The following is a 17,301-nucleotide window of genomic DNA, read 5'->3' on the forward strand; positions in this document are numbered from 1 at the left end:
TATTTACGTTGGTTATTAATAAATCTTCTACGTAGAGTTTCACTTACTTCTGATTTTGGTCGTGCTATAAGTAAAATAATTATTTAACTGTTACTTGTCATTGGATAGATAATGATTTTATTATGCAAAAACGTATTTTTTAGCATTTCAATATGATGAAGACCGAAGATATAATGCATAATTTATTTTTGATTCTATATCAATGGTTACAAAATATTATGGTATTAAACACAAAATTTTATGTATTTCTTTTGATAATGCATCTAACAATACCATTGCTATTAATTCTTTGAAAACTGCCTACAAATTAATAGATAGTATATTATGAGTATATTAGATATAGATTGTAAGTATATATATAATATATAATTAAGTATATCACTATAATAGATAGTGTATTGTGAGTATATAAATTGTTATAGATAACGATACACTATATTGATGATTGACTCAAATTTTCGAATACATAAACGCCGCAAAAAAATATTCAAACCCAATGGGCCCAATCCAACCCGACCCATTAGGACTAGACACTATACCCTGGTCGCGTGCCGAGTTGTTTACAATTTTTTTTCATTATTGGGCCGGATTGGCTCGGCCCAGTAAGGGTGTCGTCTGCCCAGCCTAGCTTGATATCTGGTGGGCCAAAAAATAAGTGGGCCGGTTTGACTCGGCTCGACCCACTTAACAGGTTTAGAGTTTGTCTTGTCAACATACACAATGTACTGCTGGCAAATTCTAATTCAAATTCATTTGACTGCTCATGACCAATTTGTATTCAAACTATTACATGCTAATTATATGTGTTCTTAATTAACAACTTTAATTACTATGCAGGAGTAATCATGTTAGAATGTATGCATCCACTACAAGTTAGGGATCAGGTCCTTTGACAGAATAACAATTGCGGAAAAGTAAATTATAAGAAATAAAATCAACATAAGATTTTAAGTGAAAACTTCCTTGATCAAGAGATGAAAAAACCACAACCCATCGCACAAGATTTCACCAAACAACTCTTCTAATCAAAAAGCTAAAACTGAGATTACAAACTCTTGCAATGTAGAATTGAACTCTCAATTCCTTCCCCCTTACTGTAACACCCATGTTACATACATATTCAAAGCAATGACTCTATTTTTCACTAAATCAACAAACTATTGTCGACTTAGACTTCAAGACACAACCATAGTTAACTCTAGTTATATTAAGACAGATTCAAAGAAAACTTAAGTTGGTCTAACTTCTTTACAAATTAGGAATAGATCTACAATTATGACCAGAGATATAAAAACTCTAAAAACAACTAAGAACGGTGATAGCTCTATCAGGCCCTTATTGTTCTTCGAGAAGATATTTTCAGAGAATAAAGGCTTTTGCTGTGTGAGAGAATCAGATGCAAAACCTGGATTACGCTATTGAAGAAAATGCATATGTATATATATACTTGACAAAATTCCTGAAGCAACGTTATTGGTTGGAACCCTTCTACTGTGCAAAAACAATGTGCACCAGCGCACCAACGACCTACATTTTTGACAGGATATAGTGTACTTTTTGTCGGCTGTCCTTTTCTCATGATCTCTCACATGAGATCAGGTCCCTTACCAATTTTCATGATTTGTTAAGTCATCAAAACTCCATAATAACAAATCATTAACATGATTGAAAGATTCAACTAAAGAGGTTTAGGATGAATTTAGATAAGAGAACTTTAATTGTAATGGAAGAACTGGAATTGGTTTTTCTTTGCGTTGGTTACGAATGTCTAGTGTCACTCTTATTTATATTTGTGTAGAGATAATTCTAGATACAAAAAATTTAGAATATTTTACCCATCTTCTACAGATATCTCCTTTGAGTATCTAATATTCAAAAATATCTAGATTTTTTCTAAATACAAGTATCAACTATAACATAACTTTCTAGATTATTGTTAATGTCTATGATAGTTATTCTTTTAAAAAAAGAAAATCACTTTAGATATTTTTCACATATTTGTATTTATTTATAAACGTTCTACATAGATATTATTACCACACACAAAGAAAAATAGCAAAATTTGTTGATTGTACTAATTAAATTTACTAACTTATTTTGAGCCACGCTAGCTACTCTAATCTATGACATATATTAGCAACTTTTGATGTCCAGTCTCAGAGGTGGAGCTAAGTGAGAGTCCGGGGTTCCGACGAAATTAGTAGTTTTTTCGTAGATTCTGTATTTATATTAGAAAATTAAATATACTTGTAAATTCCCTAACAAAACTAACTAATAGTTGAGTGGTTAGGAAGGAGCCATGAAATACTTTCACACACTAGAGTTGTGGATTTGAACCCCACTGTTATTAAACGTTTCTCTTCCTTTTTAAAAGGAAAGAGCTTTGCAATATTTTTCTCTTCATTAGAACCCCCAAATTCCTAATCCTGACTCCGCCTTTATCTAATCTTTCGATTTACTATAAAATTTAATTTATATACACTAATAATATGAACTTCTTCAATAAACTATTAGTGTACTTTAATTAATAGGTTTGTTTGCTGCACTTTTGTATTATAATTGCTAATAATATAAGTTATGATTACAATAATTTTAGTCTGATGGCATGAAGAAGTGTACACTCAATCAAGTTATAAAGAAAATATTTGGAGAAGACAAGTGGCCGACAATTAGATGGGTATATGTAATGAAAAGGGACCCCGTAATGTGTGAATTAAGTTTTCACACTCTCAGGGGTAGTTTAGTATGGCGGATAACAATCACTAGATTCAAATTTAGTTACGACTTACGAGTATTAATTAATTTCGAAAATAATGAAATTAGATATTTTATATAAAAAAAATGAGAAAATTATAAATTTCACAGGATATTTTTGTCTATTATCATCCCATGTATCAAATTAATACCATTCAGTGGTCCTAAGGACACTCTATGAAAGATGATAAGAAAAAACATAACATGATCCTATATTAGTTTTTGTCCAAATGCACAAGTAAGAATTACTATAAAGAAAGTCTGTGCAGGGAGTGCGCTTCCTTAGTCTAATCATAGCATATATAGGATTCAGGCTCCACATATCTCATGTCATTTAGGATTTCATTATCTGTATATTTTTGTAAACAATCAAATGCTTGGAATATAATTATTTTATAATAAAGAAAGAATACATGATTTTATTTTTTTTGCATCTTGATAAAATGTGAGCTTTTGACCATCCATATAAGTTTTAGGAGTTTTTTGCAATTACTCTCGAATTGTTCTTCGGCAATTTTGGTCATCTCTATAAATTGAATTGGTGCACTAATGCAACAAGCATCCGACGTTCAAAAATGACATTGCAAATTTTGAATTAGTCCCCCAATCTATCTCTCGTAGAATTAATTTTCTTTCATTACACAAATTTTAAAATCATGTTCACGACTTTCAGGAGTGTATATATATAAAATCGCTTTTCTCATATTAGTTCTTATTATCATTTACTAGTATAATACAACTTATTGATGATTCAAATTATATGGCATGCAGATAATGTACTTGTCAAGTATTGGGGTGTGCTTTTTCCTTTTCTTCCTTCCTTTATTTAACAGGTATCTCAGATTTCTGAAATATATTTTCAAATGAAACACATGAACAAATATTTTGCGCCTTGGCTAGCTACTTTGCAAATAAATAGAGGAAACATTTGGGCCTCTGGTGTTTGGCCCAATGGGTTCCTAGCAATTTCTCATTTTGCACTTTCGGCCCTATTTTGTGGTGCTCTTTAATATATGCCCTTATAACAAATAGTTTTTTCCCGACCATAAATTTATAATTTCATATTATAAGATATCATAAATTATACTCGGACATGACTTCAATTTTTAAATAACTTATGCCCCATTGGGCATAAGTTCGATTACTAGCTGAAATGAGTTTAAAGACCAACCTACTTAAGAACAAAAATTAAAAATCAACCCATTTGAAGGGAAAATGTGCAATATTACCATTGCACAAATAATCTATTTTAACATCCTTATTTAAAGAATAGCTAAAATTTATAATAAAATATTAAGTTTAACCTCCTCAAAATTAATTTCAACTATCTAATCTGAAGTTCTGAAATTAAACTCTAAAAAAGCCTAAACTTTGAACCTTGAATGCAGTTCAAATTTATACCTTTGGTATGAATTTAAGCCTAATTTCATATTCAAGGGTTTGAGTTGACTTGAATGACTAAAGTTCAGGCACATATGACTGAAGTACGAAGTTCGATTATTTTTATGTTTTACTTCAATTATTTTATAATTGAAAGTTCAATTATTCTTACTTGATTTCAAATAACTTTTTTCTTGAACTTCAGTCATATGTATCTAAAGTTCAATCATGTTCACCTGATTTCAACCATTTCTATCCAAAGTTAATGCACACATGGATGAAATTCAAACAAAAATAACTAATATCTAAAAGTATTAATTGAATTTCAGTTATATGTAGATGAAGTTCACGCGAAAATGATTAAACTTCAATCATTTTTGCCCCAACTTCACTAATGTAATTCTTTGGATACAGATTAAACGGAGGTACCAAAATGGTCTGGCCACTGCTTGACCTTATGGACTTCCAATTTCCAAAAGCCCAATAATAAAATGGGAATTATCTCTAGCGACCCAAACTGAAATTCAAAACCCTATTAAAACCTTCGGCAAGCTCGACCTCTTTGCTCCTCTGAATCTTTCCGGTGAACTCCTCGCCGTCACTTTCGCCGGCGTAATCGATATGTAAGCTCAATTCTTTCTTTGTCGCTTTCTTTCTATATATATTTCGATCTCTCTCCAAATTTTAAATCTTCCACTAGACCAAAAACCTTAACTTTTTCCTGGAATTTTAATGTTATAAACCGAAATTGTAAGTTGGCTATACAACCTCGTATCCTATTACCGAAAGAAAGCATCAATTCAGTTTTTTTTTGTGAATTATTACTGTTAATCTGTAGACTAATTTACTTCTATCAGAGATAGTGTTGATGATTATGGAGGATGAGGTGCCACAGCCTCTGAATTATATACCAGAAGTGATTCTAAAGAAAAGGAAGAATAATGAAGAATGGGCAATTAGAAGGAAACTCCAGCTGGAACAGAAAGTCAGAAAGCTCAAATCTGATAGTTTTGTCATCAAGAAGCCCGAGCAGTTTATTCGAGAGTATAGAGATAAGGTATTTGATTAACTGAATTTATTATTTAAATTGCATCTATGGTTAATTTGTTTGAACGTATGACCTTTCTTCACATTATAGTATAAAAGGTGAATTTTGAACTTCTAACAAGTCCTACTCCTTCTGAGGATGCTGATTAATTCTTCTTAGAAAAGTTGGTCATGTGCTATTCCTTGCTAGTAGTTTCTTCTACTTCTTTTTCCTTTTCTCCCCCTATCCAATTAGCTTCAGCATTTGCTGTCCCCTCTCAATGAGTGTGTATTTTATTTGCTCTCTTTCCCCATTTGGCTCCTTTTTTCAGCATTGTGCTATAGTAAAATGCCATTGGTAAGTCATTTGCTTGCACATGCTTTAGGTATGATATGTACTTTGGTTAACCTATCCTTACTTTGGTGTCTGGCAAAGACTAATCCCAAGCTCCCAAGAGTGTGGACTAGTGGTCAATGGAGTGGGAGAAAGCCATGAGGTTTTAGGCTCAAATCTTAGTGGAATCAAAAGATACTAGGTGGGTTTTTCTCATCTGCCCAAAGCCTTGGTAGCCAGAGTTATTCTGTATCTTATGCTGGTGAGAGGTAGCAGGTACTAGCCCAAATGCCACTATCATTAAAAAAAAAATACTAATCTCAACTTGCCTTTCTATTTGACTGCAACTCTTCAGCAAGTAATGTGAGTTGGGCAGGCAAAAACCTCTCTATTGATATTGATATTCTACATTCTTCCAGAATCAATAAGACACAACAATATCTATGCTTCTATATAGGACAAGATTGTCCTTGGCAAGTTATAAAATATAGAAGTAAAGCATAAAATCTCCTTGGAGCAAACAAAGATGCTATAAGCAAAACATAGTCTTTAAGTGTTCAAAGTTGAGGAGCATGAGTGAAAGAACCTTTTCTTATGGGCTACAAACAAAGCTTTCTGATTTTTTGGGGGCATATATACAAGTGAGGAAGAGTAAAACTGTTGTTTCCATCAGTAAATAAACTCTCAAACAAAATGTTTTTACGATATTGTTACAATATTTGAACACAAACATTGCATGTGGCGTAAAAATTACTTTTCAAAAGGCAAAAAGGTCCAGTCTTAGTTTATATCTAATAAAAATGCCTCTTACTAAACAAAATAGAACATTCAAAATGATATCAACATTGTATTGTTGTGTTTCAAGCCCAAGTCACCAAGATTGTTTGTTGTATATTGTACGTCAATTGTCTGTAGATTGTCTAAGATCTTCTTATTTGCTTTATTTCATTCAGGAGATGGACCTTGTCCAGATGAAACAAAGGGGAAAAAGAAGAACCAAGGGAGCACTGATTACGCCAGATTCCAAACTTCTATTTGTAATACGCATCGGAGGGTAGGTTCATTATTTTGTTTTCACAGTTATACTCTTTTGACTGGTTTGACCTTCCTTTGGTTCCTAATATTTGTGATTCGCTGCAGGAAAAGTGATATGCATCCAAGAACAAGGAAGGCTTTATACTCTTTGCGGTTGCGAAAAATCTTCAGTGGGGTCTTTGTCAAGGCAAATGAAAGAATAATGGAGATTCTGCAAAAGGTGGAACCTTATGTCACGTATGGGTATGTATATTTAATTTCTTATTGCTGCAGTGGTGTTCACTCAGTTCATCTCTTTTACTGAATATCCTTGAATCACACTACCTCTTATCAGTTAATACCAGACCTTATGCTTGTTGGGAGGGGTGACCTTTTCAAAGATTTTTCCTAGTTCCACCTTAGTCATATTTACTAATCCATGTTGCTTGATGATCTGCACCGGTAACTAAGTACGGACCAGTTCATAAATTATATCTAGTTCCACAAAAGGCCCTCTCTATCTTCTGAAGGACTAATAACGTGGTTTATGTTGCATGATTTAGGCTCCACTTGAAAGGCTTAAACTTCTTATATATGTCTCTTAAGCATTGGGTTATCGTTTTTAATTCTTTGTGGTTAAAATGCATATTGCTTCAGTATAATACATATTCTAATTGGAAACCCATGCATGTCATGCTAGAATTAGTTGTTGTTCTACCGAGCCAATTTCTAGTAAATACTATGCATACAAGGTGGAACAAACACAAGAAGTGCCGATTTTAATGATAAGATATAAATGAAGTTATATCTCCATAGAGGAAGATGCTGTGGGAACTATACTCTCGTGTTTCTGTAATTCATGCTATTGTTGTGAGTACCATCATTTAGAGGAAGACATCTTTTGCCTTATATTTAAATGACCTCTTATCATTTCTCATTTTCTCATGGCCAATTATGCTAGCTTCTATCCAAGTTAAGAGCAGTCTTACCTTGTTTGAATTTTGTTAACTAATTATTCAGCTTTTTTATAGCTGTTTTCCCTATTCATTATTCCCTCTGGTTTCAATTGATGTGAATCTGTTTCCTATTATCAGTTTCGAAAAGAATGACACCTTTCTAAATTTGAGTGCAATTTAATTTGAACTTCCCATTTTATCCTTAATGAGAAGCTTTTTATAGCCACACAAATGTTATGATACATCTAAGACCACAAGTTTCGAATATTTTATAGCCACACATATTTTATGACATGTTTAAGATCACAAGTTCCAAAAGTCTACGTTTCTTTCTTAACCTTCGTGCCCAGTCAAAAAGATTCACATAATTTGAAACTGATAGAATAGTTATTTGTTGATGAGTATTTGATGGTTTCCCCTATTAAAAGAAGTTAGTTCTATCTTCAGTTTCTCTCTTTGATAGTCAAAGTTCTCTGCATAAAAGGGGAACATCAGGTTTTTGATCTGTTTAACCCATGGCATATCTAATCAAACAACACCACTTCACTTGGAGGTTGGGCATTTTACTTTACTATCATCTCTAAATGGATGTTCATCTTCCAGTTATGAGTTCTTGAAATAATGACATAAACAGGAAAGTTCTACCATGTATTATGTAGCCCCGTAGGAGTCACATTCGTCCACCTTTACACTGGCTAAAGGGAGCTACTTTATACTTATAATGATTTGTAGTTTGTCGGTTGGAAACAGCCGCGAAGATAGGGGTAAGGCTGCATACACTGGGTATTATGTTGTTGTAATGATGTGTAGTTTGATGAGGACATTCAATTCAGATTAATAGGAAGTAGAGGCAGGACATACTGATCCTTATGACATGCCAAACTGCCTTACCAATCAATGTGCTTTTTTCCTTTGAAGATACCCCAATCTGAAGAGCGTGAATGATCTGATTTACAAGAAAGGTTCTGGAAAAACGGACAACCAGAGGGTGCCTTTGACTAGTAATGACATTGTTGAACAGGTGCCTTTGTTTCCTTTTCTTTTACCATTACATAACTACAATAGTTGAATTAATCACTCTTTGTTTTGTGGGCATTCCTGCATCGTCTCAACTACTTATTTTGGCAGTCACTGGGCCAGTATGGCATTATATGCTTAGAAGACCTTGTGAGAGAGATTGCTACTGTTGGTCCACACTTCAAGGAGGTCACTAGTTTTCTATGCCCCTTTGCTCTGACCAAGCCAGAGAAAGCTTTGCAGGGTAAGAAGAGACGATACAACGATGGTGGCGATTCAGGAAATCGCGAGGATCACATCAATGAGTTGATCTCTAAGATGAATTAGCATAGACAGCCAGGTTTCCAGATCAAATTTTTGTTGAATGTTATCATTATAGTTTTGGTATGGGTTATTTGTAAGCTGAGCACCTAAATCACTACTACAATCCTAGGTGCTATTCCTTTTCCTCCGCCCATTCATGTATCTCACAAGCTTAGTAGTTGATTGCTGCTTATTTCTGTCTCAAGCCATTAAAAGGTATGATTGTATCTTCTTTCCACTACTTAATCAGATATTTTCCTACTACTCAAGTTAAAACGCCAAAAATGCCCTTACTCTGAGCAAGTGTGTCTTGTAAACACATACATAATAAATAAAACTGTATTATTTTCAAAGAAAAAGGAACAGTTCAAAAATCTTGGAGAATTCGGAAGACGAGGTCTCTTCTGATTGTTGGGGAAAAGTTAATTCCTATGTGCGATTCCTTTGTCCAACATGTGTTTGAATACTTCAACCATGAATAAAATGAGTTAATTTGGCCGATGGCATTGAATATATGCCCCTCGTCGAGTCACTTGCTATTCAGCTCCTTTGAATACTTCAACCATGAATAAAATGAGTTGATTTGGCTGATGGCATTGATTGTATGCCCCTCGTCGAGTCACTTGCTATTCAGCTCCGGTCGGCCTTCTTTCCATCAACAACATAATATATTTGTGGAAGTGGGTTCTGGAGAAGGTAGAGTGTATGTAAACCACCACGTGAAGATAGAGATGATGTTTCTAAATGAAAAGACCATACAAAGGCAAATCAAAAAATAAAGAAAACATTACGTACCATACAAAGCAAAATGAAGTGATAAACAAAGCACAAAAAACAACACGTAGTAGCTTAAATCGAAGAACAAGAAACTACAAGAATAATGCTACTACTATCCACTCACCAAGCCCTACCCCACAAGAGAGCGAAATGACACTCAACTACCTTATAATTTTTTACCTTAATTTGCGACCTTCATATCCCTCTCGACTTCTAAAGTCATATCACCGGTAAGTTGAAGTTGCCCGGAGAGAAAAAGAGTTGGTCAGTATCAGCTGAAACTAGAAATAAGCAAGTTCAAGAGCATATCGGTCTTGCACTTGGGATTAAAGTCAAAGAGGAGGCATTATGTTTGCAACCCACAGCTTACAGAAGATTATTCCTATCTTTGTCTTACAAAAACACAACCAGCGTAACCACATTATTGGAATTTGAAGTCCTGCTTCAAACATAATACAAAATGGGTAGAAAGTAACTTCCTATCAACTCTAAAGCTTTCTGTTTATTAACATTTGATTTCTGCATTTGATTACTGCTTATATTTGTTGGTCCGGTTTACTTTGGGTATCCTATTTATCTATAATAGTTAATGTTCCTTTCTTTCCGGTCTTTCCTACCCCGACTTTCTCGCTCTCATTTCTCATATTTTTATATTGTTTTCGATATGCTTGGCTTTACTGACCTATGTCTTGTTTTCCTTGTTTCTCCTCTCTTGTTCTTCTCTCTTAAGCCGAGGGTCTTTCGAAAACAGCCGCCCTACCTTTCAAGGAGGGGATTAGGTCTGCGTACACTCTACCATCCCCAGACCCACATGGTGTGACTATACTGGGCTTGTTGTTGTTGGTTAATGAAATTGTGGTCTGTGGGGTTTTACTTGCAAGAGCCATGTTATAAGCAAAATAACGTCAAAACAGTTTCCGAAATTGGGTTTAACTGCTGATCAGCTGCCAAACCTAGTCAGGACTATTTACAATTAAAATGAACAGCAACAAACCTCTGACTTTCTGCTGAAATGATGCAAAAACCTGCCATTAATTATCAGCTCAAACCAGAAATGAGCATGTTAAGAGTTCGTTAGTGTTACACTATGGTAGAATTCCAAGGGGAGGCATTAAATTTTCATCCCACAGAACAGAAGAGAAACTCCTAATCACCTGACCCTTTTTCTTGTTGAGAAGTCTGCGAATCACCGTTCAACAACATAAACCAGCAACACCTGCGCTGGAATTTGTATGTCCTGCTTCAAACATCATAGTGATAGGTCCAAAGACTCATGAACTAGAAGTCTAAAGTAATTATCATTAACAACTAAATGTCAAACTGCAAGTTTGCCAAATGATGCTATCACTGTATAGACACACAAACAAAGCTAAAATGCTGCTGGAACATGTACGACTGGCTAACAGCACGGCACAGAGGCAATACAATGTAGTTTACACCGCTTGTAGAAAGGCACGAGATTTTCCAGATTAATTTTATCTATCCATTCATGTTTTTCGTTTAAAAATTGGGGAAATCTAAAAATCTGCCCCCAACAAATTCCAAGATAGATCTATCCAGGTTTGATGCAATGCAACAAATATATTCCTCCTTGTTTATGCTAGGATTACCATGATATCAGAATAGATTCAAAAGATAACCAAGACCACCTCCTTCCTCCATCCCAGAATATCATTTGTTTTCGACTCAATGAACTGGACGTCACAGCAACATTGAACCAGTTCCCTAGTAGAATATTCTGTCCTGGTATTCTCTTTTGTCACATAACCTACCTCAGATAAAGAAAAAAGTTGAGCAGCAGTATAGACTGAATCCTAGACAACAAGAATGAACCTTAACCATATTAAAGACAGTAAGAGCTTTAATGGGTGCAGCAACTGAAACAACTACGGCACAAGAATGTAGTTTCCTAGAAATAGAGTCACTTGCATTTAGCCAAAAGAAGGGTGATATCATAAATGAAGAGCAAACTTTCTTATCAGAAGTTTACAGAGTAGTGCGGCATCATAAGCACACACAAACACTAAGCATCTATCTTTTCTGTTTTTCACATATTTTTAATTTTTTTTTCCATTTTTTTTCTTCTTCAATGGACAGAATGTCCATTCTCAACAACACCTAGACCATACAAGACACCAGCATACTTCTCAAGTGAGCCAATAAAAAAGTTCTCTTTCAACTTCCTAAAAGTACAAGCTGTGAGCAAACTATCCGAACCAGCCTGATGGCAGACACCAACTCTCTCAACCTCCAACAGCTCTGCAAGCTTGTTCAATCCACCATGAAGGCTGTTGCAGAACTTCATCAAATGCTTAACATCATAAAGAACAGGAAAGTACATGTTGATCAGATTGAAGAAACCTGCCTGAGTATCAGGCAAGTCCTGGCATGTCAAGATCTTCAACAAATACCCGAAATCATACCCACTATGAAATGTAACCCAATACACATTATCATTCAGCACAATCCCTGAAGACATCAAAATCTCACCAAACCGCTTAGCATCAATCCCATTTTCTATATTCTTCTTGAAATCAATACCACTCTGCCTCAGCAACTCAATCGAGTCGTTAGCATAAACATCCTCGTTCGGATTGAAATCACAGAAATTGAATTGCCAAATACAGTACTTATCAGTTCCACACTTGGGCAAATTCCCATTTTCATCAGAAAAAGTTAGCCCCAACTGAATCAACTTCAACAAATCCACGTTATCCTTCAAGGTTTGGTAATGATAATCATTACTGTTCTTAAAATTCCCTACCGGACGAAGAACAACTCCGGGAAACTCCGTATCCATAGCGATATACGGATACTCATCAACAATTTCTCGGATCAAATCAAACTCTTCTTCCAGATTGTCATTCCAAACTTCTCGAATGTGAATCGAATCGCTTTTGGGCAAAAACGACATTTCCCAGAAAAAACGTTTCTTCACCAAATCCTCAAAATGTCAAATCTCTCTTGATACTCGTCAAATCCAAAACCAGATCTACAAAAAAAAAATGAAAAAGAAACAAACTTTACCAACAAAGATCAACAAATCCAACAAAACTAAAACTCCCACAGAAGATAAACCAATCGATATCGAATCTTTACCTTGCAATACATAAAGATTTGAACTTTCCAACATAAATCGATGATAAATAACTAGGGAAGATTTAACTTATGAAGAAAAACTATGTGAGGCGGTGAATGAGGATAAGAAAAAGAGATCTTTTTTTTTTATATTCTTTGAGGAAAATGAGCTTCTTCTAGATTGGGTACTGTTTGGCGTGAGGTGATAGGTTGGGTAGGGTGGGTGGGGCTTGGGGTGTCCACCTCCTTCACAATCACAACTCCAAATCTCTCATTATAAATTCCAGAGGCTTCTTATAATCTTCACTGGTTTTGTTATCTTTTCCATTTTTTCTGCATAAACAAAAGGCGAGAGCCTGATAAGAAGAAGACGAAGTAAATCCCCTTTTAAATTGCAAAAAACTGTTCTCATTTTTAATTTCTTTTGGGAGTGGTAATTGTCGAATTTAATAATGGGGGACCAAATTTTTGTTGGTTGCTGCTTAATACTATTAAAATGGGGTTTTTCAGATTTTTCTTTATGGGCTGAAGGTTTTTTTTTTTTTTCTATTTCTTTTTTGTTTTGGTTGATTTTTTTTTTTTTTTACACCCATTTTAAAGGATTTATAGTGTTTTCACACTTCCCCTCCAATGTGACTCGAACTCAGGACCTATCGGTCGTGGGTAGAGGTGTTTAACCAACTGAGCAAGCCTCACTTGTCTTTGTTTTGGTTGATGAATGTGAGAAAAGTGGTTTACAAAGGAATTGAAATGTGAGTTTAACTAAAAGAATAAAAAGGTATATTTTAATAACCAGAAGATAGACGAACTTAAAAATAGTAAAAAGAAAAATTGGTGTAAAGCTATGATAATCATAGTTTAATGTGATAAATGTAAGGGGCGTGGCCACATATAATTTTCACTCTTTCATTTTAGATATCATCATCTATTATTGGCCAAGAAACAATTTGCCGGGGTGGTAGAGAAGAATTTTAAATTTCTACGACTCCAGTGTTGCTTGAATATATTAATTCTATGAAATTTTAAAATAACATGACAATATATGCAACTGTTGATTTATTATATACTAGTATAATATTTGGTGATTATAACACGATAATAAGAGGCGGCTAGAATCAAGTGGAGTGTTCATGTGATCTGTAAAAGACCAACAGATCTTGGCATCCTTCATTTGGGAAAATTTGTCCCTCGTCGTTTATTTTTTGGGTTCTCATCATACTCGTTACGAGGATCAATTAATTAGGATATGTGCTGAAAACTCCCTCCTTTTTTTTTCTCGTATGTTATTTTAATTTCGATTTGTCTTCAAAAGTAGTTCTTTTTGAAGTAACGAGGCTTCAAAACAGTACAAATGTTCTCATCATTGTATTAGATTTTAGTTTAATACTGCGCAATTAACGCAATTATATACTGCTAATAAATACTTTGAGAAAACTACTTAAAAGTACTATACTACTCTACTAATCACTGATCCAGAAAACTCATAATAGGCGATGAAAAAGCACAAGAGGTTGGATGAGATCCAGAGAACTCATAATAGGCTTACAACAACAAACACTTTACTTGCTCCCAGCAACTGGCAGGTAAACTCCTTCTGCTGCTTCTCTTACACCACACACCTGTAGGAATCTAGAAATGAAAATAGTAAGGCTGATAAATGTAGCATAAGGTACTTAAGTGAAATGACAACTCTTACTGCCATCAAGATCTTGGAACTCATCTGCTAACCTCCAGCAATTCGGGTGTGTTTCTTGTCATGACTGTGAAAATAACCTCCAGTGTCAACGTGTTGAAGCCTGATCCTTTGCTCTTGCCCTCCAAGTTTTCTCGCTTCCCTCAATCTCAAGTCTAACAACACGAGGAAGAAAGATAGAAATCGATTTACTGAGCTATGGTAAAGATCAACAAGAATGTTGAATTTCTAATGAATTAGGACAACCCCAACATCCAATAGTCCCCAGTATCAGGCTTATTGTCATCACCGAAGTAACTCACCTGCAAAATTTCCACCAACTAATTTCAGCTCTGAAAACTTCCGACTTCAACAACAATTGGCTAGGAGATCAAAATATATCATGCTACTAACTAACAGACAGAAAAGGGACATCTAAGATGATTAAATCACCGCAAACTCCTCTCCAGAGCAGTGAAACAAAAGGGGTTAAACATACTGTTATGTCCAGGCATTATCCCATCCCACGGTGTAAATAAAAATCCTTAATTTTCTTTCAAAAGATATATCAACACATGTACTTTACCCGTATGTTTTACCACATTAACGTTATACAAGAAATAACCATCTTTTACCATTCCATTTTCGTTAGTATAATTTTTTCTTTTGAGCATCCTGGAACACAGTATACATGAAAATATATAGCCAAGATCATCCATAAAACTCCATATTTTTACATTTCGTGTACTCAATCAAGGTCCACAATGTGCCATTAGAATAAACTTTCCAGAAGTATTTCCAACATATAAGCCGTAAATACGCAACAGGTATCATTTATTTAGGGAGAGAAAAATTCCAGCCTACTGAACTCCAGGTTGCATGATATGGGAGATGGATGCATAGCCTAACGGAGAAAGAATTCCGCACAAAGATATGCAAGTGGTTGTGCAGCTATCTCCTCGTCCTCATATGTTGTAGCCTGATGATGGTTCCACTCTTAATAGGGTCACCTTGTTTGGTGAATGAGTCAGGGACATTCCTAACAACCTGTTAAGACGGCACAATACTTCAGTTAAACATAATCAAGTTTTCATATTTCGAAGTTACTATAAGAACAGAACAATCAAAACAATTATCTAATATACCTAGTAGCTGTTGGAATCATCTCCACCAGGAAAACCAGTAACCGAGCCCTTTAGTTCTGTCTGTTTTCATCGTAATAAGTCAACCTAGACCCACATTAGCCGAACTGGTACATCCATACATGTTCCTATGCCCATTCCAATCTTGCCTAACTTTGCTAACTCCCCCATCCTAACTGCTTTTTTCAAAGAAAAAAAGAAGGGGGTCGATTTAGGCTCCTTCTCTTCCACTGCATAGCCGCACTAGCAGGTACTACCAGCCTTCTGTCCCACGCATCTAACCAGCTTGCATGGTTCACCCATACTGGTTTCAGTATCCACAACTATGGAGTCCAATAATTCTTTTTTACTTGTTTGGTTTCATCGAATATGATATTCTACTACACTTATTCGTCACTCGACCATTCACTTCTTCTTTTGCCCACTGCTGGAACCATAGGGCACATCATATGGGAATGCAATCGAAATTTTGTTTCTTTCATGCATCAACTTAATACTGACCCATATGTAACCTACAGATACATTAATCAACCCGCATAAAACATCATCCCAGATAATAGTAGCTCTAAATGCCACAGTAATGGTTAAAGGTTGTATATATAACTGAAGTTAATTGAAGTTCAAAGGAGCTATGCATTGGAAAATTGCGTTTTCTAAGCTTAAAACAGAAATATAATTCGAACTAGCAATGTGTTCTCTTGAAAGTTCGGTTCCAAGCCAGCATAAGACTATCCAACTTCTAAAAACGAAAATCAGCTTATTTTTGTAACTACAATAAGCCTTCTGAATATGAACTTATTTATTAGCATTAGTCTAAGTAATCATATGTACCTACTGAGCAAATTAGATATGTGAATTTCTAAACATCTATAAGCAGTATATTTTCCAAAACTGGAAGAGTTCATATCCGAATAGAGATCTTCATTATGAATACAAACTGGTATATTCCAATTACCTGCACAACTTCTGAGGTAGCAGAGACAAAAGAGGATGTAAAATCAAAGTCGAGAGTTCGGAAAAGAAGAACTGCGAGGCCGTAAAAGGAGAGTGACATCAACAACATTAGCACGGGGAACCATGTCCTTTCCCAAAACGGAATATTCAGATCCGACTCGTAGAATCGGGTAACGGATTTTCTGTGCACTATTCTCCTCGGGCTTGATTTCTCCTGTTGTTGCTGCAGGCTGATGAAGACGCGGTTCAAACTCTTAGCCGTTCCCTGGTGGAGCTACGATTGTATTCCGATTACGAGTTCGAATTCCGGCCTAATCGGAATATTCCTTTCCCGGTTTGATGATCCGATAGGCCTGACCCGTAGGATCCGAGAGATGTCGTGACCCCTACCTGGTTTGTATAAAATTTCTTGCTGTGTATTACCGAAAATTTAGTTACATGGCATGTTTCGTCTTATTTTTTTTTATCTAATATCATATGTTATTTAACTTAATTTTATTAGACATGTTTTCCCTTTTCAAAATGAGGAAAGAAATTTTAAAGATAATTTATATATATATATATATAAGACGATAAGATTAAAAATATTATTACACATTTAATTTAGGATTATAGAATTTATTTATTTTTGACTTTTTAAAATTTTATATCAACTTAAATCAAATAAACAAATTAAAATCGGGAACATTTATTATAGTCCGTTTGGATTAACTTATAAGTTACTTATAAGTTGTTTTTAATTTTTTTGAAAGTTCGACTGACCAACTTAAAGTCATTTTGTGCTTAAAATATGTTCCAATAAATAATTAGATTGGTTTGAATAAACTTATTTTAAGCACCTTATAAGTTGAAAATAGTTTATAAGTCAAAAAAAATAAATTGGACTGCACCTAT

At 34.8% G+C, this 17,301-nt stretch overlaps 2 protein-coding genes and 1 long non-coding RNA gene across 8 annotated transcripts; 1 reads left to right on the top strand and 2 right to left on the bottom strand.

Moving 5' to 3' along the window:
* Positions 1 to 4,652: 4,652 nt before the first annotated feature.
* Positions 4,653 to 8,989, top strand: LOC129898668 (60S ribosomal protein L7-2-like). Of its 2 annotated transcripts, none has more exons than XM_055973297.1 (6): positions 4,653 to 4,757; positions 4,992 to 5,191; positions 6,448 to 6,548; positions 6,635 to 6,772; positions 8,383 to 8,485; positions 8,593 to 8,989. In XM_055973297.1, the coding sequence occupies exons 2-6, from the start codon at positions 5,003 to 5,005 to the stop codon at positions 8,806 to 8,808; spliced, it is 747 nt and encodes a 248-aa protein (XP_055829272.1). In that variant the 5' UTR covers positions 4,653 to 4,757; positions 4,992 to 5,002; the 3' UTR covers positions 8,809 to 8,989. The 2 variants fall into 2 exon arrangements, with proteins under 2 accessions (XP_055829272.1, XP_055829273.1); XM_055973298.1 differs by having other exon boundaries at positions 4,667 to 4,757; positions 4,998 to 5,191.
* A 2,502-nt stretch (positions 8,990 to 11,491) lies between these two features.
* On the bottom strand, positions 11,492 to 13,074 carry LOC129898667 (probable CCR4-associated factor 1 homolog 6). The gene is made up of 2 exons (XM_055973296.1): positions 12,661 to 13,074; positions 11,492 to 12,553 (listed from the first exon to the last, which is right to left on the bottom strand). The coding sequence occupies exon 2, from the start codon at positions 12,473 to 12,475 to the stop codon at positions 11,648 to 11,650; it is 828 nt and encodes a 275-aa protein (XP_055829271.1). The 5' UTR covers positions 12,476 to 12,553; positions 12,661 to 13,074; the 3' UTR covers positions 11,492 to 11,647.
* Positions 13,075 to 13,982: 908 nt separating this feature from the next.
* LOC129900746 (uncharacterized) lies at positions 13,983 to 16,859 on the bottom strand. 5 transcript variants are annotated; one of them, XR_008769681.1, is made up of 4 exons: positions 16,409 to 16,859; positions 15,457 to 15,965; positions 14,368 to 15,358; positions 13,983 to 14,258 (listed from the first exon to the last, which is right to left on the bottom strand). It is a non-coding gene; the product is annotated as an uncharacterized LOC129900746 (long non-coding RNA). The 5 variants fall into 5 exon arrangements; XR_008769680.1 differs by having other exon boundaries at positions 13,983 to 14,268; XR_008769679.1 differs by having other exon boundaries at positions 14,336 to 15,358.
* Between the last annotated feature and the right edge of the window lie 442 nt (positions 16,860 to 17,301).

Source organism: Solanum dulcamara, chromosome 8, assembly GCF_947179165.1.
Source record: "Solanum dulcamara chromosome 8, daSolDulc1.2, whole genome shotgun sequence".
Lineage (NCBI taxonomy): Eukaryota > Viridiplantae > Streptophyta > Magnoliopsida > Solanales > Solanaceae > Solanum > Solanum dulcamara.